Source organism: Anopheles marshallii, chromosome X (genome assembly GCF_943734725.1).
Source record: "Anopheles marshallii chromosome X, idAnoMarsDA_429_01, whole genome shotgun sequence".
Taxonomy (NCBI): domain Eukaryota; kingdom Metazoa; phylum Arthropoda; class Insecta; order Diptera; family Culicidae; genus Anopheles; species Anopheles marshallii.
This window is the reverse complement of record NC_071325.1, coordinates 5,080,671-5,104,985: the sequence shown is the minus strand read 5'-3', so window position 1 is coordinate 5,104,985 and position 24,315 is coordinate 5,080,671. Positions and strand designations below refer to the sequence as shown.

The 24,315-nt window shown below is 44.2% G+C and overlaps 1 protein-coding gene across 1 annotated transcript; it reads left to right on the top strand.

The window, feature by feature from the left end:
• The first annotated feature begins 1,992 nt into the window (after positions 1-1,992).
• Positions 1,993-23,324, top strand: LOC128713327 (ephrin type-B receptor 1). Its single transcript, XM_053808190.1, has 11 exons — positions 1,993-2,068; positions 12,484-12,563; positions 16,408-17,732; positions 17,811-18,085; positions 18,167-18,238; positions 18,441-18,545; positions 19,953-20,000; positions 21,557-21,685; positions 21,758-22,224; positions 22,398-23,138; positions 23,220-23,324. Exons 1-11 carry the CDS (start codon positions 1,993-1,995, stop codon positions 23,322-23,324), a joined length of 3,423 nt encoding a protein of 1,140 aa, XP_053664165.1.
• The last annotated feature ends 991 nt before the right edge of the window (positions 23,325-24,315 follow it).

Below are 24,315 nucleotides of genomic sequence, written 5' to 3'. Positions count from 1 at the left end.
TCACGGTGCTGAGACAAGATTCAATATCCATTACATTCCATTCGCCACAGGTATTCGTGGCTATGGGCATGCATGCATGTATGGGTGGGTGGATGTGTGTGTGTGCTTGTGTGCTGGTTCCTCCCGCTGTCCGTTGCCTACTTTCGAGCGAGTTGTATCCGTGAACCTTTCATCTTATTGAAGAATGGGATGCCTTCTGCAAGCTTTATCTTCAACTAAGAAACGTGTGTGCGAGTCTGCTGTGTTTGTGTTTGTGGGTCTGTGAAAATAGATTGCTAAAGTAGGAATTTTTCGATTTGTAGCTTCTTCGATCTTTATTGAGCATGGTGTTGGTCGGTTGTGTCACTGCTAGAATGTCCATTTTAAATTGTTATTTTTTTTTATAAAAAAAAACTTATATGATTGCTATTAATCTTTCAGTTTCAGAGAGCATAGTATGTTACTTTCTTCATTTTTAATAAATTCAATCGTAAATGATCGTAAATCATATACTAAAACAATAATATTGAAACATCAACTATATTTATCTTAAACTTTATATACTAATTGTGTTTTCTTTTTATTTCTCTCCCCATTCCCATGACAGAGAGAAGAATTTCGGTGACAAAAATTTGCAAACATAGGAAATAAACAAGGCAAGTTGATAGCGGTACTCCACCTGGTGTATTATTGCAATCCTGCAACAACGAATCTTCCAATCCGTGCAGTATAGACGCGCCCTTACATACTCCCGGCAGAACGCTATCACTTTCCCCGTCCAGTGCAATTCAGCAGCCGGTGGGTTAGGCGCGTGCGCACACTAATCGCTGACCCCCATCACATACGCGCCGGGTGTGTGTGTGTGTGTGCGCCTTGTTTCCACAATCAAACTACCAAACGTCCGCGATCAATCGAGCCTCTCAGCCCGTGTCAGTCGATCAACAACGGTGTTTGGGCCACACTGTGCACCACCACCGTGCCCCGGGTGTTCACGTATTGTTGGGTGCTGTGACCGCAAAAAAAAAAAATGCGTTTGTAGTTGGTTTTGTTTCGTGTGCGCCCGTTGTCGATCCGGTTTTTTGCGTGCGTGTGCCGTCGCCGGGTTGTGGTGTCCGATTGCAGCATACAGCTACGGCCGTTTTCCTGTTGTGGCGATGGCCTCCCGGGAAGTGGTCACGAAGCGGTAAGCTGACCAAGTGACCGTGCGTATTGGTGTTCTTTTGTGTGTGTGTCAGGGTGAGGGTGGTTGTGTTGTGAATCATGGCACCGGTAGGATCATCAGCAGCAGCATCATTGCCACGATTATTACTACACCGTTGTGGCTGGATCGGTCCTGCCAGTGCGTTCGTTGCACCGTGTCACAGTAAGACCTTGCGACTGACCGCTTCCATCCACGCCTGAAACCCCGTACATGTTGCGTGCGTGTAAGCGTCTCTTTGTGCACCATCCTGTCGCGTGCGTGGGAGGTATCGGTGAAGTGCAACGTGAATGAGTGTGTATGTGTGTACACGGTGCGGTATGAAGGTTCCCGGCAGGAAATCCATACCATACTAAACCTGCCCTGCCCGCTCTCCCCCCAAAACCCCACCACCCGAGCTCCAGGACCAAAGACCAATCAGTCGGCGACAAGGGTGGTTTTGCATCAATCAAACTTTCGAAACGCTTCGCTCGAAATTATCCACCGGGAGGAGGAAATTATAATCGAAAAGAAAAAAAGGACAATCTCCTCCCTGCGTTCGAGAGCCAACATATACAACGGGCAATAGAATAGAACAGTTTCAATGTGTGTGTAGGCGGTTGTGTATCTGTGTGATCAGTTAGACAGGTTAACCTTGACAAAAAAAGGGATATTCCTAGCAATATATTCCAGCGAGGAATTTTCACCAATACCGGCTAGTTGGATATTCGGAAAAAGGTAGAATACAGCAATTTCACGGACGAGAAGGATACTACAAGTAAAACCCGATCCTGCGGCTGGGTACATACCCATCCGTGCGGGCGATCCACACGAATATGGAGAGGTTTCTGTCGCTGCTACTGTTGTGCTACGTACTGTACCAGAAATTAGATGGCGTCGTCAGTGATCAGGGTAAGTGAAACGCCTGCAATATGACATTATTAATTGTTGAAGTTTAAAATTTTAGCTGCTGCCCCTAAGCTACTGTAACTCATCGTTACGGAAGCGACTAAGAAGCTTAATGCATTGCATTTGATAGACCATCAATATACTTTGGATGACATATGCCACTGCAAATTTGTACCGTTGGGGATCTTTATATGCAGTGTTCCTATAGTGTGTGTGTGTGCGGGTTGTAGTAAATTTCCATTGAACAAATCTGCAATCTGCAAAATTGATTTTCTCGTCCGATTCTTAGTCCACGAAAAAGTAATTGAAATTGTAGAACGGCTGTGTGTTGCCTTTGTTACACCATTCTCCAGCATATTTGCCGGTTCAGAGATGGATATTGAATTCCTTTTCACCATCCGCTGCACTGTAAACCGATCTGTTTTGCACGTTCTAACGATCACCTTCTACTGCCATTTATACCATTACACACCCAAGATCAGGTCGAATGCATCTCTATAAAAGTCCAGAGTCGACCGGCCGGTTCGGACCATTTTCCACGGTTCGGTTGAGTTGTTGTTTTTTTTTTGGTTTGACTGCTTTTATCAACCGCACCTCTGCGGGTCTAACTGTGGCGACAATGAACATGGAATCGGCTTTCATACGGTGTCAGTTAACCACCGATAGGTCTTCCTCCACGTGCCACGAGTGTTTGGCGCCCTGGATCACCAGCCAACCCTTTCATATTTTATGTCCCGATCGTTTTGTCGCGGTTCGATGATTACGGCCCGGGAGGATCTTCTTTCCTTGCTTTGCGCCGTTTTCAGGGGAAGGCATGCAAAGCAAAACTCTGCATATGCAAATTGCAGAGATTTCAGGTTTTTTTTTTGGTTAGAGAAAGGAAACAAGGCGCTTTGTCGTTCCCTTCATATTGTCCGCTACTCGAGTCGAGCAGTGTCATATTTTTGGTTCAGTTTTATGACCACTTTGCTGTCAAAATATGTTAAAAGAATCGCAAGCATTTGCTTCAATATAATATGCGTCTTGTAGAAAGTTGGTTCCATCTGAGGATGATTCAAATATTATGGCTCGAAGATGTTTTCTAACGTCTATATGTTTATTAGGTGCGTGGGTGGTGATATTCATTTGTCGACCACTGGTTAACGACCATTTCAAATCGATCGGTTTTGAAGGATTTCGTCTCAGCAGGCGTTCAGGCACGGCCGTAATGTGCTTTGCGTGTGTGAAACTTTCATTTGCCGATCTCGTCGTCTGCCAATTGTCACCGGGTAGAACGAATGCCGATTGTGCGGCGGTGTTGGTACCCAGCACAACAATGAAGTCATCGGATCTTGTCCCTGCGCCCGGCAGGAGATCGTAAAATCGAAACCCCCGGGTACCGGAAAGCAGATATGCTGCACATATATGGGCCACATAAATCGTGCTGCGTGTCCTTTTCCGTGTGTTCCATTTTATGTGCCACTATTGTTGAGGGTGAAAGAATGCAGCATTGTGTTTTACTTTTTCGGGTGAAGTTGTTGCACATGTTCTACGGTCTATTTGGTGCTTTCTTCGCTGACCGTAAAACCGTGATTGCCTTTTGAGAATTAATGTCTTATTCCGTTGAAAACTTTTGGCTTCGCTGTGTGACCATATTCGCTTGACACGTTTATTGGGTTTTTAGTTTAAGTGTGTCACTTACTTTATGCTGTTGTACGACAAGCATCCGATTACCAAAAAAATGAGGCATGAAATTACATGACAATAAGCATCACAGCTTTACAGCAGATTCACAACTATTGTAACATTGCCAGATGTTATCACAATCGCGGCACATGATATCAGAAACCCTCAGCGATTTCACGTGAGTTGTGAGTTCTTGGTGTCACTGTCTTGAAGTCACAGTCCTGGGATTTCTGATACGATTTGAGACCAATTCATTGTTCTTGTGATATGAACTGCTTCGATTGTGTTAATTGTTGACGATTTTACAATAACAGCTGCAAAAGTATATTATTTCGGTACTGTTATTGAGGGGTGGTGTACGATCATTGGTTAATTGATGGTTAGTTGATTAATTATGGAGGCAGAGGATAAAAGTAAAATAGGTATATTAACGTATGTTAAGATTTGAATCTTTTGTCAGTTGAAAAATGAATGTCCGGTTGGTGAGATTAAAAACAGAGTCAACAAAAACGTCACAAAGCCAAAACAATGAAAGGCTGAAGGAGTTTTTTCGTGTTGCGTACAAATTTTCACCCGAACGAGGGCGGATATTGGTTTCCGAGCGGGATTAGGAGTGTCGGTAACAGTGTGTTATCTCCGTACACCCCTTTTACACCACCCCCACCACCTATCAAATTCATCCCGCATGGTGGAAAAATGCTGTAAACAAATTCCAGAGCTCTGGTTTAACAGTAATTAACGAGCCGGACGCATTTTTATTATTGTTACTCTCTTTCCCTTTCCTTTTCTTTTCCTTTTTCGGGTGCGTTTCTTGGGTGTTTTTAATCGTTTGTGCAGAGCGCTCCCAATGCGTGAGTTCCTTTTTTGTGCCTTTTTTTTGTTTCGTTTCTACCTCTCTCAAGTTAATCTTTTACGTTCTGGTGTCTGGTTGCGTTTTAAGGCGTGTGTGTTGTGTGGGTGGCATCGAACAAATTTCCAGCATGAATGGATGATGGCGATGACGCAGGGACAGACACGGGGCGTCCGTACGTGCAGGAATGATTATTTTTGGGATTTTCGTTCTGAGGCACGTACCTGGCACATATGGTGCCAACCTCCTCCCCCCTCTCCCCGCAAAAAGGGTTTCGTTTGTCCGTTTTGTGTGTGTTTTTAAGAGGAAAAATTTATTGTACGTCTCCTTTCAGTTTTCGTTCAATGTGTGTTATTATTACGTACCAGTGCGCGCGGAACTGGAGAAAACGGAAAACCCACACCCTGGGAGCACCCCATCGGAGACGACTAAAATGTGATGAAATATTCAAAATCTCCTTCCTGACAAAGCGAGCCAGATGGAAAACGCGATACGCGATACAAACGGTGGTGATACTAAAATTACAAATTTAATATTTCACATCGCTGCTCGCAGGCGGTGTCCAGCTGCAAATGGAGTGCAGTATATTTGCACACTCCCAAGTGTGCGGGGGCACGGGATTAGTTTTTAGAGGAAGCGTTTATGTGGGGTATTGTTGGTGTACTACTGTATTTTTTTTATCACTAGTTTCTTCCATTCTGTTTGAAGAAATTTTATCTGTCTTCAAAAAAGAAGAGAAAAAAGAGTTTATTTTGGCAGTTTTATATTTTTCCGCATGCTTTCATGAGGGTTTTCAAATATTTGGTATCGATGTTTTTTTTTAAATTTTTGAATTGGCCTTTAACTGACCTGTAACTCAGCTGTAACTTATGTACACTGTGTCAAAAAATTGCCGGTACAGTGTAAGCTAATGAAAATAAAAAAAGGGATAAAACTTTATATGATCCACACCACACTTCTTGCATTTATTGCTAAAATTGATCCATTTTTATATATTAGTGATTGACACAAAGTTCATCATGTGTTCATAAAACATTTGTTTTTCTAAAAAAAGTCACCAAACCTGAGCCGAAATATTATTCGTAAATTCGTAAGCGAGCATCTTTTCAAATGTTTGTTGCGTAAATAATCATTTGTTACTTGGGTTACGTTAAACGTGTCAAAAGTGACACTAGGAGCCTGTTCTAAGTATTTTCAACAACAACAAAGGCAATGATGCAATTTTTGTCAGATACAGTTTCATTTCTGCATATTAAGTGTTCTTCGCATTTCTGCAAATCGTATGGCTTTTATGGTAAGCTGTGCTGCGTTTGTGATATCAAGTGCTTGCATTAAAGTATGCCTGCTGCGGTTGTGGTGTTTGTCATGTTGGATAAAAATCATTTGGCTTTCATTTGTCCCCGTTTATCCCTTTTGACATTCAGAAGTGTTGAGGTTTGCTTGTTGTGTTCTCTTCGATTGGCCGTTACACTGTATGGGAAGCATACACCCTCTAGTAGTTGCATTGATATTAACCTAAAAAATTTCCTCTGTCGTCCAACTGGTCAGTGACCTTACCGCTCATTTAGCACTTGAGAAGTACACTAAGAGCTGTAAAAAGAGCTAAATAAAAAAAAACTCTTGGCAGAGATTTCATAGGTTCCTTCACCGTGTCTCCCCTCTTTCACCGCGGCAGAACGTCGTGTGTCCTCGGAAAAGGGATAATTTTTCGGTAGATTCACCAACGATGTAAAGTAATGGGGAAAAAGGTTCGTTCAACTCACCCAACGTCGTCACTACCAATCAGCACTGGGGGAAAGTGTCCAAAATAGAAAGAAAAGAAATGCTTGCATACATCCATAGACCCCCCCCCCCACCCCCCAAAATCTATCCTCATCCTACTCATACATCTTTAGTATATGCTGGTTTACTGTGTAAGCGTTCATCCGCCCTGCCCGCCTGGTCCCACCTGGTCCGTGATGCTATTAAATCAAAGGACAATGCGAAACATCATCATGCTTGCGCTTGATATTTTTACTTTTATTTTCACCCCCTCTTGTGGCACTCACCCGCTGGAAGTGGAAGTGGAACGTGGGTAAGGAATCAGAGAGGGAGGGGAATCATTTTCCATCCTGCTGAGATCGAATTGGGACCAGGTTTTCGAAACGCAAGGCAGCGGCAAGCAAACTAATCAGCTACTGGGTGCTCCTTGCAAAAGCAGAAGGAAAGTTCATCGCAGCTTGAACCTGCTGCGTGTTGTTTCTGGGTATTTCGGCGAAAAAGGGGTAGATTTACTTGCCTTTTTTTTTATTTTCACATCGCAACGATATGGTGTTGTTGTTGTATGTGTAAAAACTGCTCTCATTCGCATTTTACCTTCAATGACCTCTCGCATCCCTTTCTAACGTCAAATTTGAACCCCCCCCCCCCCCCCCCCCCCCCCCTCAGTCAGTGAAAGAAATGCAGTCGGCGGGGACATTTAACCCCGTATTCTTCAGCTCACCCACGAAGGGGTATGGTGGAGAACAGGGAGGGGGAGATGGTAGCAACACTCAACTGCTTGTTGCATTATGCTGCCCAGGCACGAAAGAAGCCTTTAAGTAGCTATTGTTGGAGGGGGTGTATGTGTGCAAAAGCGGTGAATATATGGGTTTCGAGGGGGGGGGGGGGGAGGGGGAGGGGACAGAAGGAGATTTGAGACGTACTCATGATGGTGTCCCAAAATATGTTGGGGTCGTCGAACACAACGAGGTGAATGAAACTGCGTTTTCTGCACCAAAAAACTTATCCTTCCCACCATCACCCCCAACCCCACCCTCCCCTCCCCTTTTCTCCATCTCAGGGGTTGGGTAGGGGTGGTGTGTTGAAAATGAATTCGGATCCTTTTTACTTCGGCTTCGGTCTTTCTTTTTTTTTTTTGCTACTTGTGCACTCTCAGCATTAGACCTCATTGAGATTCGGTAGCTTTTAGCTGTCGACAAAGCATTTTTACTTGCTCGCCAACTTTTTGTTCAATATGCACAAACAGCGGGTGGAAAAATGTGTTGGGAAAATGGCAGAGGTACGAGTAAGGAAATTCCTTTCACATCTCCACTGCATACTTTGTTGAGGTGTTTGAAACTTCAATTTATACAACTTAAACTTTAAGCTTTTAAAAACGTCAAGTAATAGGGCTTCTCTTAATGTAATGATTTATTGGGTGACGTTTATTACATTTAAGAGGATCGTCACATACCGGTCACCACAAAAAAAAATCGAATTGCAAAACGAGCTAAAATCTAACGAAAAGATTTTTGTTTTATGTTTCGAATGTAACGCTTTGTAACGCTGCGTTGTTTATCTATTGGTTTTGCGATCGAAAATTCGTTATAAACAAATTCGATTCGATAAAATGTGTATTTAATTATGTATTCGATTCTGAAAATTAAGTATATAAATATTCTAAGAGATGAAACATTTATCATTTTAAAAAAATAGGTAAAATAGATTTAAAAGAAAATAAAAAAATGCGTTCAAATTATTCGTTGAACGAAACAAATGGAAAATTTAATCCATGTTTTGTGCTCTTGGTTAGTGTAATTTGGGCAACACAAATTTGATTTCTTTATATAAGTTTAATAATAAGAATTGCAATTATAAATTAAGTTATGTTTCAAGGTGATAGTGGTGGCCTTAATAGTGGTCGGTTATTATAATTTAAGTAAAATACTATATTATTGCACCCTTAACATGTGTGAAGGTAACAAAAACATCAATTTGTATCCGTTTTCCCGAATGCAAACAAGCGTTACATAGCGTTACACTCAAACTGTCAAAATTGTCACTTAGTTTGTTTTTATTTTGTATTGTTGCTCACCCCAAAATGATGATAACGGCGTACTAAAACGCATCAATTGGTGCCGGTTTTACCCAAACCGTAAGCGATATAACGTCCGATGAACTTCACTTGACACGAGACAGTTTCTCATGGCTTGATACTTTATCCATTCGGACTGCCGGCGAAAATGATTTGTTGCAAGGAAAATAAAACCGAAAAAAGCAGCTATTCAAGGAAAAACATATTTTTCGGGGAAAGGTATGCCTCACCTTTACTTTTTCGTTTTCCTGGCTTTCCTTTTCTATCCCGTGAATAAAAAAAAAACATGTCTGCTGTTGCAAACGGCAATACGGGCATACACACCAACACTAGTGTTGGTAGGTGGTTTGTCGCCATAGCAGCGATTACACGCTCGACGGTAGAAATAAAGCAAAGAAAAGCGCATCCCCTTTCACTATTCATCCCCACCCTCCCCGTCGCTTCCCCCGCCTAACCTCACCCCGGTTATCACGTCTGCGTTATGTTGTGGGAGGCAGGTAGTTGTCCTTGTTGAGTGTCGTCTTCGGCTCCATCAAACGGGGGTCTGCCCTTGGGTGTCTCGGCACGCCTTTTTGGACTATGTTCGCTCACTTCTCGAGGCATTTCTATGGCGGAATGGGAAAACTCCACCGCAAGAGGATGATTACCGTCGATTCATCGACATTTTCTCGCATTTGTTATTCAATTCGGATTAACGCTGTGCAGCCGCCCGGGGTTTGTTTTCTCGCAAAAGCAGAAAGGTTTCGCAGCCAGGAGGTTATGCATCTCGGTGCTATTGGTGCAAAGTAATTGTTTACAATAAATTCCACAAACATTGCAATGAAATTCTTGATAAAATTGAATTCGCGAGAAAATATTCGCGGAAAACTTCAAACATCAGTGTGCAAAGGTGCAAACATTTTGCCGTCCACCTAATGCTTGTGGATTCGCAGGTACAGGGCGAGATGTTCCAGGGCGTGTGCGGGAGGTTGCTTGTGCTCCCAAAGCACCCTTCTTTCGCAGTTGCGTTGCAAAAGGGTAAAGGGACTCTCGGTTTTATTTTTTTGCTTTCTTGTGTAATAATTATTTTCTTGAGCCCTTTCCCCCGCCCCTTGGGGGGGGGGGGGGGGGGGGGGGGGGGGGGGGGGGGGGGGGGGGGGGCAACATTATTTCCACATATTTAGCAAGATACAGCAACACGCCCGGTGGCTCTCATCAATTCTTTCTGCTTCTCCGTACCGTTTTCATTTTTTTTTTCGTTTTTCCGCCCCCTTCCACTGTGTACAGTGGGTTGGGGAAGGGTGGGTAGGGACTTGTGGATGGTAGGAGGGTGGCTTTAGTTTTCCTTTTTATCCTGGTTTTGGGGTTTTTTAAGTTTCGTTTGACTGACTGACTTGCAGAGAGAGGAATGAGATGAGCGCCCTGTTAAAGCATGTTGGGTGGAAAACAGGGACGAGAAGATGTTGGAAAAGTATGTAAAAATTAAGGTGGAAAACTCGCCTCCCCATTCCACGCCCTTTTTTATTCTTCATTCAGCCTTGTGAGTGTGTGTGTGTGTGTGTACGCGTGTTTGTTGGGAAAACAAACCATCCTGTGGGTCCCTGTGTTGTGGAAAATGTAAGAGTGGACGGGCGAAGATAAGAAAATGGACATTTTACCAACAGCTTTTTTTTTGCGGGTGAGGAAAGGTTAAGGAAGGTTCGAAGAAAAATAACAAGTGGCAATTTTCGTGATTTTTCCAGGCAAAATTTCCCGAATGTGTACATTCAAGTGCGCCCCCGGCTCACGGCCTGCACTGTGGCTATGCTATACACCCACTTGTTTGGTTCATCAACAGCAACACCCACTCCAGTGTGTGTGAGTGAGAGAGAGAGAGACATATAGGGTGGAGAAAGAATGAGATACTGCTGTTTGATGAGGTCAACGAACGAACGCATCCGAACCGCGGCGTCGCACCAATTCCATTTTCCACAGCGATAAGGTGGTTGGTGGGGTGGGTTTTAGGATGTGGGAAGGTAGTAAAGGTCTTTCTGCTCCATCAGGCGGGTGTGTGTGTGGGTGTGTTTATTTCGCACGCTTCCTCCCATTCCTTCACGGTAGAAGTATGTTGTACAGGGTGACACGAATTTATGGTACCGGACCCGGCCAACAGTCAGAAACCCTGTCCACTGTTTGCCGAGGGCCAGCAGACATATTATAGATTTTTTTGGTAATTTTGTTTCACATTGCTATTGTTGTTTTTTTATCGCATTTATCATATTTAAGGACTGTCCGATAGATTTCCAAGTGTTTTCTCTTCCGAACTAATGTGAGTTGTACCATAGATTAAGTTACCAATAGCTAAAAACAACAAGTGTTTCCTGTTAGTAGTGATTGCAGCCTAATTCGAATATTTTATTTGATTTTATTATTGTAAAATGGGACAGCAATTTGAATATGTTGGATATAATTTTTGGAGATGTTCTGAATATTTATTGAAAAAAAAAACATAAGAGCCCAACTCCTCAAAGATTCATGAATTCTCAAAGGATTCATTTCTCAGGATTCACGAATCCTCAGAGATTCACGAATTCTCAGAGATTCACGAATCCTTAGAGATTCACGAATGCTCAGAGATTCACGAATCCTTAGAGATTCACGAATCCTCAGAGATCCACAAATCCTTAGAGATTCACGAATGCTCAGAGATTCGTCACTTATTTAAAATTATTAAAATCCTGAAGAGTGAGTTTAAGAGTTCTTCAGAAATGTTCAGTTGAACTCTTTAAATCGGATTTTAATCCCTGAAAAGAATTAAATTTCCCATCGCTAGTTCAGATGCAATAAAGGGAAGTTCTTTTTTTTTTGTCTGATCTGTTTGTCTCATTGGGTTCAATCGTTTTTTGTTTTGCCCATTGCCCCTTTGCCGTCCTCCTTGCCGCACTCCTTCCTCCCCCTTCCGTTGTCCACGGTCGGTCAAGGGGTTGTGAGAACAGTGCGCCTCACTAACGAGCAAAAATGTTTGCCTGCACGGTGCCGTTCCAAAGTGCAAAGAAGGAAGTCCTCTACCATTCGACACACATTGGACATACACACACACAGGGAGCCGCAATGATACTGACCTGGGCCGTTGTTTTGAGTGCGTCGCCGTCGCCTGGGACGAGGTCGGGAGCGTATTCACGCCGGGAACTGAATTAAAATAACGCATCATCGAATGCCGCATCATCATTAGCGGCTACGAAAAGAAGAACAAGAAGAAGAAGGCAGGCAAAGGCAACGGAAACCGTTCCATTAACACACAGAAAAGGAAGATCCAACACCAAACAAAGAGCACACCCATACGGGCGCACACACGCGCGCACTTTGGACGACCTCAACGACACGAGTGTCTAGTGCCGCGACCCGTCGACGGAAGTTGTACGTGCGCCTCCACGTAGCGGACCGCGTGTTACGTGTAATTGGAAAGTGTGTGCAACCGTGCTGCATCCGAATGCAGTTGACGATGATGCATCCATCCACCGAAACCACCCCCCCCGGCTTTACGGCTCTGGTCTCCGTTGATGGTTGTGCCGAGAGCGGGCTTTTGATAAATTATCTAAATGACCCGCATAGAGCGACGAGCAACCCCCACTCCCCGCGACACACAGGTACTAGAAAGGTGGTGCTGGTCGCCGTGCTTGCTTCGGTCGAGTATGGGCCGTGTGTATCCTTACGGTCGGGACCCTATCAGCGCAGTCTGGTGTGTGCATTTGCTAGATTTGTTCAACGTTAAACTGGCGAACCGTAAAAAAGACCCGGTCGACTGCTGTTCCGATCGTTGATTGACTCGTTGATGTTCACTTGCAGGTGCGGTGTGCCAGACAAGGACCGAGCACACCGGTGTAAATGCTTTAAAACTTAAACAACAACTCTACACGACGTGGACTATTTTTGGGTGGAAACGGTCCGTAATTAACGTCGAGCAATAGTTTGCAGAATGACATTTATTTTATGAACTCCCACTAGTGTTCTTATATTATTAATTTATAATAAAATGAAACATATTATCACAAAAATGACTGTCAAATTAATGTGATTTTTTTAACATTCTTCTTGCACTCTTTCTTGCAGTTGTTTTGTTGGACACCACGAAGGAGGCGACGCTGGAGTGGACCCGATATCCTTATGGACCGCAGGCACAAACACCCGGGGTAAGTACTTAGTTTGAATTAGTTTGAAGCGTCCACGGCTACTAGAGATGAATAACACAAAGAAAGTAACAAAAAATAGTATAAAAGCAACAACATGTTTGCGATTTGGGCAGAAGGTTTGTGGTAAATGTGTAGAGATCTCCGGTATGAATACGACAATAAAAGAAGCGAGCTCCACTTCAAGTTCAAGTTGGAATTCTTTTCCATTTTTTTGTCGAAGATGTTGGGATGTCTGGTAATAATGCCCGTAATAGCATGATCAGCCCAAGAGATCCAGTTGAATGTCATAGAGTTTGGTCACTGTAGTAGGTGGCAGTAGGTGAAGTTCTGATTCTGAGTTCTGAAGTTATGAGATCTCTCGGATAGGACTCGGATAGGATAGTTGAAGATAGTACTGGTAGATTCCAAACCAGAGTTTCCTGGAGCATGATAGTGTGAGGTTGAAGAAGAGAGTCATAGTTGTACTCTGGCATTGCGACTTTGAGACATTGAGGCATTGAGACCTCACGGATGTCTGACTAAAATTTACATCAACTCCTTGGACATTTTTGGAAAATTCCAATATAGTTCATGTTTCATGGGAGTTCCTCCTTAGGGTTGCTTCTTAGATATTCTCATGGATTTCCAACTAAAATTTTCATCATCTCCCGAATATCCGAACTATCTCACTGGAAGAACTTAGAAGAATATCTTTTATTTTCTCCTGATGGATGATGTGATGATGATTCATGAAGATTCCGATCACAAGTCATCCATTTGGTATCCAATACTTGAAGGGTATTGGGGTAACTTAGCAAATTAGCGCATTGGAGATAACCTTACAAATTAAATATAACATTAGAATTCAATGTTTTAGTATTTTACCTACTTTTTTTGGACATCCTTCAATCACCTTTCTGAGTATTTGCTGGTGTCTTCTTGAGTTTCTTTGCTAAAGATGTTGGTTTGGCTGGTAATAATGCTAATAGCACGATCAGCCCAAGAGATCCAGTGGAATGTCATAGCGTTCGTTCTTGTTTGTTCCGTACATAAGATACCAAGATCTCTGTTTGATTTGAAATCTGGAACGCGCGAACTATCTGGAATATAGCACTCCGCGGCTCACATAATATCAGACGCTGTTTTATTTACTTCGAATCGTCGATTCGGGTGCTCTAAGATCGCATCACAAACTAAAACTGGCTAACTTTCCTATGCAAATTGGGGACAGGAAATTATTCCCCGGAATAATGGTCGCCTCCCGGAATCCGACTCATCGTTAGTCATCTTCGCGGCTCCGTCTGTCATATCGATCCCTGTGGACCGTCGTGCCGGTCGCTGCTGCTAAATCTTTAAATTGGTAGCATAATTTAAATATCCGTTTTTTTATGTTTCGTCCTCCCCGAAAGCATTGTCCGGTTTTAAATCGTAAAACGCACGGCACTGATGTATGCAAATTTTAATAAAAGAAATGGCGGTAAGCAAAACCACACACACACACGCACGCACCGTGTCCCACCGTGAAGAAATGCTTCGCTCAATTAATGCCATCCAACCATCATTTAGGATTATGAGGCAAAAGAGAAGGTTGTTGTTGTTTTTTTTTAAATATTCTATCGTTCGCGCTCTTTCTTTTACGAACCACGTCACCATCATCTACCTTCCAATCGTCTAAGGGTGAGGGGATCACCACTTGGGTGTTTAGTGGCACGCGAGATCAAAAAATGAAATGCAATCGATAGTGCAATACAAGCAAACAAAGAAGATATCTCTTCCATGCTTCATATTTGTGTTTGGTTTTTTGTCAAACCCCGACGACGACGACCCCGTATGCCCCCCCCCCCCTCCACCCAAAAAAAAAAATTCCAAAACTCCACAGTAGCGCCTCCTAAGCGCGGGGATGGTGCTTACTGGCGGGATCCTAAAACGTGGGCAACGGTTGAGATATGCTCTCGGTTCTGGCGATGAGTCGCCCCGTAGCAGATGAGCTATCTGCCGAATAATTTGACCGTAAAGTTCATCTGCCGGTCCTGTCCCATCTCGTCCATAAAAAAGTCAAATTAGAAGCAATAAAATATTGGTATAAGGTCCAAACCAACCTGTAGTTTGTGGCCAACTCACACCGGTGCCCGTCCCTAGCAGTGCGCTTAGACGAAAGGCGCGACCTCCCCGAACGTTGCACGCACTTTGTGGAAGCGCACTGGTTTTTGTTCGGAAGCGGCCACTAACCAAGGCGTAAGCGAAACGGTTATAATGGAACGACGATAAAGACGAACGACACAGCGCATCTTAGCGTGTGTGTGTTTTTTAAAGACATCATTAGCTTACAGGCGGGGTGGCGACTTAATTTGAACCCGAGGCGCTATCCGGTGGAATTTGGCGAGAAAGAAAGGAGTTGGTCCCATGTAGACCGACACACACATACACACACACACATGATAACGCGGTTGGAGAAGATCAGCCCCAAACAGGTGCATGCGCGTTTATGCGGCGATGCTTCCTCACAAAGAAAAAAAAACTCCCGGGTGGGTTCAGTTTATAGCCCACACTCAGCGTCAGCGGGGCTTGGTGGGCTGGTGTACGTGTATCACTCCACCTCGGGCGGGCGGGATCGATGAATGATGGGTAGCCGAATGGCGGTAATGGGACACACTGGGCACAAAAACCTGTTTGCGGCTCAAGGGGAACCAACCAAGAACGCTGGCTGGCTTTTACGATTCTTCTTACCCGGTGTGTACCCGAAGCATATACCCGTGGTGGAGAGTTGTAGCCATCCATTCGGAGATCGAAACATTAAAGCTGTGGCGTGACAACAACAACGAAAAAAAAAACTGTGCGTCCGGTGCTCTAATCGCTGGTCGTCGATCAAAATGGAGCAAGAGCCAACAGAAGTCAGATATCAATTTAATAGAGCAGGCCGATGTATGTGGCTAGGATTTAGGTTCAGATAGGAACCATTTCGTACTTCTTCTTCTTTATCGGCACAACAACCTCAAGAGGTCTAGAGACCATTTCTGGGTCTCTGTGACTTTATTTACCCGTAGCTGAAAAGTCAGTCTTGGAGATTGGTCCGGATGGGATTTTGGTCTGGGCCGTTCGTGTGAAGACCGGCGACGCTACCATCATGCCACCGGGCCGCCCCACGCTTTCTTACAGTCAATGGGGTAAATTTAGAGTTAAATCATTTTAAAACCTTCCAAATTTTGTGCTAAAAATGTTCTAATTTAAATTGAATCTCTGTTGAATTTATAATTTAAAAAGCTGGACATTAAAAAACAAGAGATATTGTGAGACTTGCACGAACATTTATTTCTTGAGTTCTTAAGTTGAGTTCTTCATTAGAGATCTAAAAATCTACTTCTTCTTCTGGGAGTTCTTAGATCTGAATGAGAAATAGTGAGACAGTAATTAAAATTTTATGACGAATAATCACAGCTCCTTGCATCTGAGCTTCCCGTAGGGACTCATCGCCAGAACCGAGGGCATATATCAACCGTTGCCCACGTCTTAGGATCCCGCCAGTAAGCACCATCCCCGCGTAGGGGAGCATTGCGTTTTTATTACTAAATCGGTTAGAAACAATAGTAGGCATTGCGTAGCCTTGTAGAATATGTTCCCCACGTTAGTTGGGCTGTAAAATATGGCTTGCTAACGATGAGAGGACAATAGATCCAATTAGGAAGTCCGACATTGCGTGACATCTTGGCGCGTTGCGAGAAATTAATTAGGAGACACCCGTATTATCCGTATTCGGGTAGGGCGTTGGAAATAATTGCTCTTTAAAGTTCGCAATCAATGATTTATCTGAACTAATGACTGTTTTCTTCTCTCTCTCTCTCTCTTTTCATTTGTTTTCATAACGCAGTGGGTCGAGGAGTCGTTTACCAACTTCGTGAAGGGTATCAACTGGCGCAGCTACGTGGTGTGCGATGTGGCGTACAACAACGTGAACAACTGGCTGTGGTCACCGTTCATCGACCGGGGACCGGCGAACCGGCTGTACATTGAGATCCACTTTACCATCCGCGACTGTTCGCTGTTTCCCGGCAATGCGCTATCGTGCAAGGAAACGTTCAGCTTGCTGTTTTACGAGTTCGATGCAGCGACCCGGGAACCGCCACCGTGGCAGCCGGAAAGCTACAAGCTGATCGGGCGCATTGCCGCCGGCGAGGGTCGGTTCAACCAGAACTCGGACGTGGACATTAACGTGGAGGTGAAGAGCATCGCCGTCACGAAGAAGGGCGTCTACTTTGCGTTCCGGGATCAGGGCGCCTGCATCAGTGTGCTCGCGGTGAAGGTGTACTACATCACCTGTCCGGCGGTGACGGTCAACTTTGCGCACTTCAACGAAACACCAACCGGGCGCGAGGTGACGATCATCGAGCAGCAGATGGGTGTGTGCGTGGAGAACGCGGAAGCGTACGAAACACCGACCTACCTGTGCAAGGGGGATGGCAAGTGGACCATCCTGACCGGTGGATGCCGGTGTAAGGTCGGATACGAGCCGGACGCCGAAAAGCAGACGTGCAACGTGTGCCCTGTCGGGAAGTTCCGGTCGGCGGAGGTGCGCACCTGCACGATCTGCCCGCTAAACTCGAAAACGAACAAGGTCGGGTCGCCGTTCTGTCCGTGCCTGAGCGGTCACTATCGGCATCCGCGGGATGGCAAGCATATGCCATGCTACAAACCGCCCGGCCCACCGACCAACCTGACGTTGCTGTTTATTGATCAAACCAGCGCCATCCTGTCGTGGAATGCGCCGCAACGGGCGGCCGACGAACAGCTCGACAGCAAGTTCCGGAGCGATATTGTGTTCCGGGTACGATGTGCCGCCTGCACCTCGAACGTGGTGTTCAATCCGTCGAGCGAAACGTTCAACGATACGAAGCTGACGCTGACCAACCTGGAACCGGTTACGACCTATACGGTGCAGGTGCACTCACAGCACGGTGTGTCCTACCCGATCATAGCCCCGGACGGTGTACACGGTGCTGGTGGGTACGAGAACAGTAGCTCGGCAGCAGGTGGTGCCGGTGGCGGATACCACCCAACCGAACCACCCATGGTGATGGTAAATGCGCGTTCCGGCGGTTCCGGTTCCTCGTCCGATCTGGACGACATTAAGACGGAGTACGCCGAAATCACGTTCACAACCGAATCGGCCATCCTCAGCACGGTGTTCAATGTGAAGTAAGTGAAGGCAATACCTATCCATAATGGCAATTGATGTAATATGTTTGCTTTTTCTTCCCAATCCTGTGTGCACAGAGTGGTACAGATAACGAATAAGGACGTCGATCTGGTGTGGGATAAACCGATCCACAGCGATTCACCGATCGAGTATTACGAGGTACGGTGGTTCCCCAAGTCGGAGGTGGACGCGATGAATAAGTCGGTGCTGAGCACCAAGGAATCGAAGGTGCACATTGGCGATCTGCTCGAAAACACGGAGTATGGATTCCAGGTGCGCTGCAAAACGCTCAACGGTTGGGGCACCTTCAGCAACATCGTATACGCTCAAACGCATCAGAGCGTCAGTCCGGGTATGTGTGACCGGGTATTAAGGCGTTCATATCAATAAGCTGCTAATTATTTGCGTTCCCTATCCCTTTATTCGTTCCCAGTGTACGACGATTCTTTCCAGATGCGCATCGTGGCCGGTACTACAGTGACCGTAGTGTTCATCTTGGTGCTGGGTATGTTTAGCTCTCATTCTATCAGATTTTCTCGGCCAGACACGATCTAAATGATTGATACAATTTATTTTCTTTGTTAATTTATAACACTATTGGATTTAGAAAAATCTATTTCAAGGAAAGATTCCAGGTCGTCAGGTCGGGGGCCGTAACCAAATCTCTAACATTTATGCTAACTGTTGTTTTTTGATTATCATTTTAGTGATCGTTATTACGGTGGTATTCCTGCGCTCGAAGAATCACGATGAGATAGACAAGAAAACAAACAACCATCTCCCATTGCCGTTAGATTACGCGAGCAACGAAGGTATTTGCAACTGTTCGTGTTGTTCTTATGTCCTTCCCTCCCTAAAAGTATTCAACAGAAGAAAACAAAAGATTCCCCTTTCCAGTTTCCTATATTTTGCTCCTCTCGCGTATCCCTCCTTACAAAAAAGTGCATTCGTATAGCTGTGTGTGTGTTTGTGTATTGCATGAAGCGCTCTAATTCATATAGGATATAGAGGGTTCACGTTGGCCTGCGCGGATGCTCTCATTCTACCGAGAAAGCAGTAACGAGAGTGACGTTGTCCGCAACGGATTAAGCAAACATTCCATACCGTGTCATAAATTCCTCACTACTTATAGCGTGTCCTGATAAACCGATCCAGAAACATTCCACCAGAGTGTGTGTATGTGGTTTCGAGTGATGTGATCTCGTCCGACGGCTAGCCATACATAATCGGTTAAACAATTTCACGCATAACACAGGGGAAACAACTTTATACACTTACTTACAACGAAACGATTAAGCAAATGTGCCTTACTTTCCTGTTTTGTGATACATTACATTATTCTCTTTTTCTCTTTCTGCTCTGCTTTTCCCCATCGTTGTGATTTGGCTACGACAAAAAAACAAACAAACAAAACAAAATTATTACGAAACCACCCCTCAACCATATCTTTCTACAAAACCCGAATTCGAAAGGACTCGTAGTAACATATAGTAAGTGTTAAAGTTAGGCGCATAATATTGCGCCCAGTTTCACAAACCTGTCGTGTTGTTTCTGGTTCAAAATCGTAGTATATTTGATGGCTCATTTTTGCGCTTAAACGTTCTGGTTGTGGTTCCGTTTGTATGGTTTGTCGCGTTTTACAGTTTGAAGTGTTAGTTTTGTTTTATTTTATTCGTTCTGTATTCTGTACGCATCATTATGAACTGCTCTCGAACACACTTTGTCGTACCTGGTAGGATTTGTTTTAGTCTGCTGAGTTTTAAACATCTATCATGATTGAACGATATTGCTTTATCAAGACTTCAGAAAGAGGAACATGTGTTGTGATTCTTTCTTAACTTACTTTTCAATTTCTTTTTCCACGTACTTGATTCTAAAACTCATATTGTGTATGTGTATGTGTTTTATGCTATTTTTTCTATTCTTTTTATAAACGTTTTCCTACCCATCTTTGTTTAATTGCTCTTTTTTGTATTCAATTCATTTTTTATGTGTTGTCTGTGTGCTCGTGTATGTGTGTGTGCGTGTATGTTTTGTCTACTGATTCTATAACTATTATCACACGATTGTCATGTCCTTGTTGTCGATATGTCATATGTCGATATTTTTTTCTTTGCTATATTTGTATGTGTTATCTTCGCTACTGTACACGTTTTTAATTATGCTGTTTATTTATATTTCCTACACCACGTGCGCTTTTCAACAACTCTCTCTCTTAGTTCACGCAATGGACACGACCCCGATAGTCAAAACGATGAAAAGCAATGGTAAATTTTGACGCCTACGTTTTGTTCCTACTGTTTTTACACCGTTTCATTATAACACACTTATTTTCAATCTAATTGGGGGCATATGGTCCTTACTATCGCGTGCTACCTATTGTTACCTTTTTCAATCGCATTTGAAATCAATAAACCATAATTGGGTTTCTGTTGCAAATTAACATTCGTCTTAATATGAAAGTAGAAGGTGCTAAAACCGCACATCAATTCATGGTCGGTGGAAAGGCTCGTTTTCTTTATATGTCCGTCATTTCGCTCACACTGTATTGTGCTTCCGTTTGTGCTAATAACACGTTTTCTAAATAGTAATTAACAATAGTATAGGGATTTCCATAATATTTGCAACATTTTTCTATATTGTTTTCGAACAAGTTCCAACACGAGTTGCAAACTGTTCGAAAAATACAAACATATAAAGTTGCAACATCATCTCTAAGTTTTGATGATTTATTACTCTTCATCAAGAATAAGGTATTTCCCGTATGTTTTATTAGCCTAATTTGTAGCTAATAACCAAAAGAAACATTTAAACATCAGATCATCCGTGTGCAGTGTGATGATGGAAAACTATTAAAATCATGAAAGTTTTTCTTTTTATTCGCTATAAAATCTAGGATCACCCTGTAATAATGTTCTCCTCCTCAATGTAGCTAAACTTAAAAATCTAAAGAGTGCATTTAACCCCCTAACCAACCTCGTTCCCCCAAAGACTTCCCGTAACCTACTTCCAATAGAGAGAAAAAAATAGCTAAAAACAAAAATCGAAAAAAAAACCGCTTTGTAACTAATTTGCTTTCTTTATTTTTCTTTTTTTCTTTTCTTTTCTCCTATATTTTTTGGCTGTGTGTTCCTTCGTATAATTTCAACAACAAAAAAACAAACAAACCTTAAATTATGCCTGCTACGTTTGCGCATAAATCGCTTGCATAAATTCTTTTTATAACAATACTACACATTTGACTCAAAATTGACTAATTTGTGCTACAAATAAAACAATCGCAACTGCATGTTTTGTTACTCGGTGCTGTTCGCTTTTGTTTCGTGATTTATAAAATTATGAAATAATTCACCCAAATCCAAACGGATGCTGTGGTTTGGTATTGCGAAATATGTTTTGTTGTGCGCTTATTGTTTCCTACTTCTGTTGCTACCTTTGCTTAAAATACTTTTTACACTTACGCTGTAAACGCTTTTGCTTTATTGCCATTCATTTTGTGTTTGTTGTTTGCTATTGGTTCACCTCTGTGTGGGTCCCCATACGTTGGGCCGCCGGTGAAATGTAAAATGTTTGTTTTGTATTTGCTTTTTGCTTTTTCTGTTCTGCTTTCTTGGCTTTCCGTACTGTTCGCGTTCTTGTGGTGATACATTGCTGCTTAACTGGCTGTATTGTTGTTGTTGTTGGCTGGGTGTGGGGTTTGCTTTGCCTCCGCTATCACTTGTGTACTGGTTGCTTTGCATTTCCGTGCCAAATTGTGCCGGAAACAAAATAACTAAAGGTGGTTCATACGGATATTACCGTCAACGTCGTAATAATTTTACAGTGACCACACCGTTGTTCGGTACCAGCCGGAGCTATGTCGATCCGCACACGTACGAGGATCCGAACCAAGCGATACGCGAGTTTGCCCGGGAGATTGACGCGAGCTACATCACTATCGAGGCCATTATTGGTGAGTATGGGTAGCTTTCTAGTACGACATGCGTTTGCTCAATGCGTTCCGTTCTTTTTATTTGGTTGGCAGGTGGCGGTGAGTTTGGCGATGTGTGCCGCGGCCGGTTGAAGGTACCGCCAAACTTTGTGCAGGAGATAGACGTGGCAATCAAAACGCTTAAGCCAGGCTCGTCGGAAAAGGCGCGTTGTGACTTCCTCACCGAGGCCTCCATTATGGGGCAGTTCGAGCATCCGAACGTGATCTTCCTGCAGGGTGTGGTAACACGCTCGAACCCGGTCATGATCATTACCGAGTACATGGAGAACGGCAGCCTCGATACGTTCCTGCGCGCGAACGATGGCAAATTCCAGACGATTCAGCTGATCGGCATGCTACGCGGTATCGCTGCCGGTATGACCTATCTGAGCGACATGAACTATGTCCATCGGGATCTGGCCGCGCGGAACGTGCTGGTCAATTCGTTACTGGTGTGCAAGATCGCCGATTTTGGACTGTCGCGTGAGATTGAGAACGCGAGTGACGCGTACACGACACGGGTATGTCTTTGAGGATTCATAAATGTTAGAGAATTCATCTATCTTTGAGGATTTATGAAACTGTAGAATAGAGATTTTGAGCCGTTCTCATTCAGTTCAAAAATCTAAATAGATTATCAATTACATTCGCTCAACGCAATGTTCATAATATTTATTTATATTATTTCTTTTAGGGAGGTAAAATACCAGTCCGCTGGACGGCACCGGAAGCGATAGCGTTCCGTAAATTTACCTCCGCGTCGGACGTGTGGTCGTACGGTGTTGTACTGTGGGAGGTGATGTCGTTCGGCGAGCGGCCGTACTGGAACTGGTCGAACCAGGACGTGATCAAAAGCATTGAGAAGGGCTACCGGTTGCCGGCGCCCATGGACTGCCCGGAGGCGCTCTACCAGCTGATGCTTGACTGCTGGCAGAAGCAGCGTACGCATCGGCCCACCTTTGCCAGCATCACACAAACGCTCGACAATCTGGCGCGGCAACCACAGGTACTGCTGACGACGCGTAACTCGCCGGATAATCCGGTCGCGCGCATGGGCACCGCCGGCGTACCGGATGACCTCACGCAAGAGATGCTAGCTGCAGCGGCAGCCGGTGGTGGTGGTGTGGTGGGCGTACTGGGCGGTAGTTCGCAACAGCAGCAACAGCAACAGCAGCAGCAGCGGGCCGCCACGCTAATGATGGGTGGTGGTAGCGGCACTACTGAGCGTGTGCTCAATAATGGTAGCAGTATCACAAACGTTCCCGGTTCGATGGGTACGCTAGGGTCGACGGTTGGTGGGCTAAGCAATACCGGCACAATGTCCGGCTCGGGCAATCCGGGCATCTTCATCAGCACAGATCTGTGGCTGGAGGGCATCAAGATGTCGCGCTACTCACAGCATTTTAAGGAAGCCGGTCTCGTTACAGCCCAACAGGTAGGTGGATGGTGTTAGGGAATCCCGTTTCAATGCGTTTGGGTAACAGGTACTAACGGATGCATTTTTTGTACTCCACAGCTTTCGCGGCTAACAGCTCAACAGCTTTCCGATATGGGCATCACGCTGGTAGGCCACCAGAAGAAAATACTCCATCAGGCTCGACAGATCGATACCATCATCTAAGGCGCGTCAACAGATTTTTGTTTCAAGATCATTCCGTAAACACACCAACACTTGGCACCAAGAAACGCGATCCGGTGAAAGGCATTTTACCCAATGCTGGACGCGGGTTCAAAGCGCAACTGAGGTAAATCTTCTCCTGGAATAGGACGCTAGATAGTTAGCTAGGTGTTTCCATAGCCGGTTCATAACCAACTTCCAAATCAAAACGGATTTTTTAACCAGTGTATTGTCCGCAACCAGGGGTAGAATTTACGAGCAATGTGTATGATTTCAAATACTCACTACAGTATAATTGTTAATTCCATACTCCATTTGAAGCACAGATCGCGTCACGCATTTACATTACAGGCTGTTCTATTTTTGATAGAAACTTTTGTTTTGCAATGAATTTTTAGTTCAAGATCAGTCTAGGAAAGATCACACGCCACCACATCGATTTCACTACAGTTGAGATTGTTCCGGTTTAGTATATCTGGAAATTAGTTCCACTTGCAAACCTCCAGCAATCGCTGACCCATAAACTCAAAATACTCAGTGCGTGTTCAGTGAAACAAACAAAACCACAACTACTCGATCCAATCGTTAGAAGAACGCGGGACCCGCGTCTGCTAACCAGGGCAAAAACAAATAGTTCCACCCCAGTGTGTGGGGTGCGGGTTAATACGGGGACAGTATTCTCACACGCAGCAGTTTCCCGTCTCTGCTTGCACCTGCATTTATTTACCTATTCCCGTGCCAGGACGGATTTCGGCTTAGTTTCGCAAAATCGAGCAGTTTGCGTATAGCATACAATCCTGATCGTGTTTGTAGATTTACGCGCAGTAGAACAATAGCTCGGTACAGTTAAGTTATGTGTTTTTTTTTTGTTTGATTAAGTAGAGAAGAAAGTGTTCTCCCTTATTTTTGTACGCGCTCTCAATTGCGTTACTTAAGCGTTGGCATTTTTTTATACGTCTATATACATTTTAGCTGGTATCGAGAAGTCCTTTTG

What these genes read in the sequence shown, in the direction of transcription:
- LOC128713327 (XM_053808190.1), top strand. Translation starts at nt 1,993, where the DNA reads ATGGAGAGGTTTCTGTCGCTGCTACTGTTGTGCTACGTACTGTACCAG. An exon ending in CAAAACGATGAAAAGCAATG is followed by an intron (nt 20,001 to 21,556) that starts GTAAATTTTGAC and finishes ATAATTTTACAG; the next exon opens with TGACCACACCGTTGTTCGGT. An exon ending in GTGACGCGTACACGACACGG is followed by an intron (nt 22,225 to 22,397) that starts GTATGTCTTTGA and finishes TATTTCTTTTAG; the next exon opens with GGAGGTAAAATACCAGTCCG.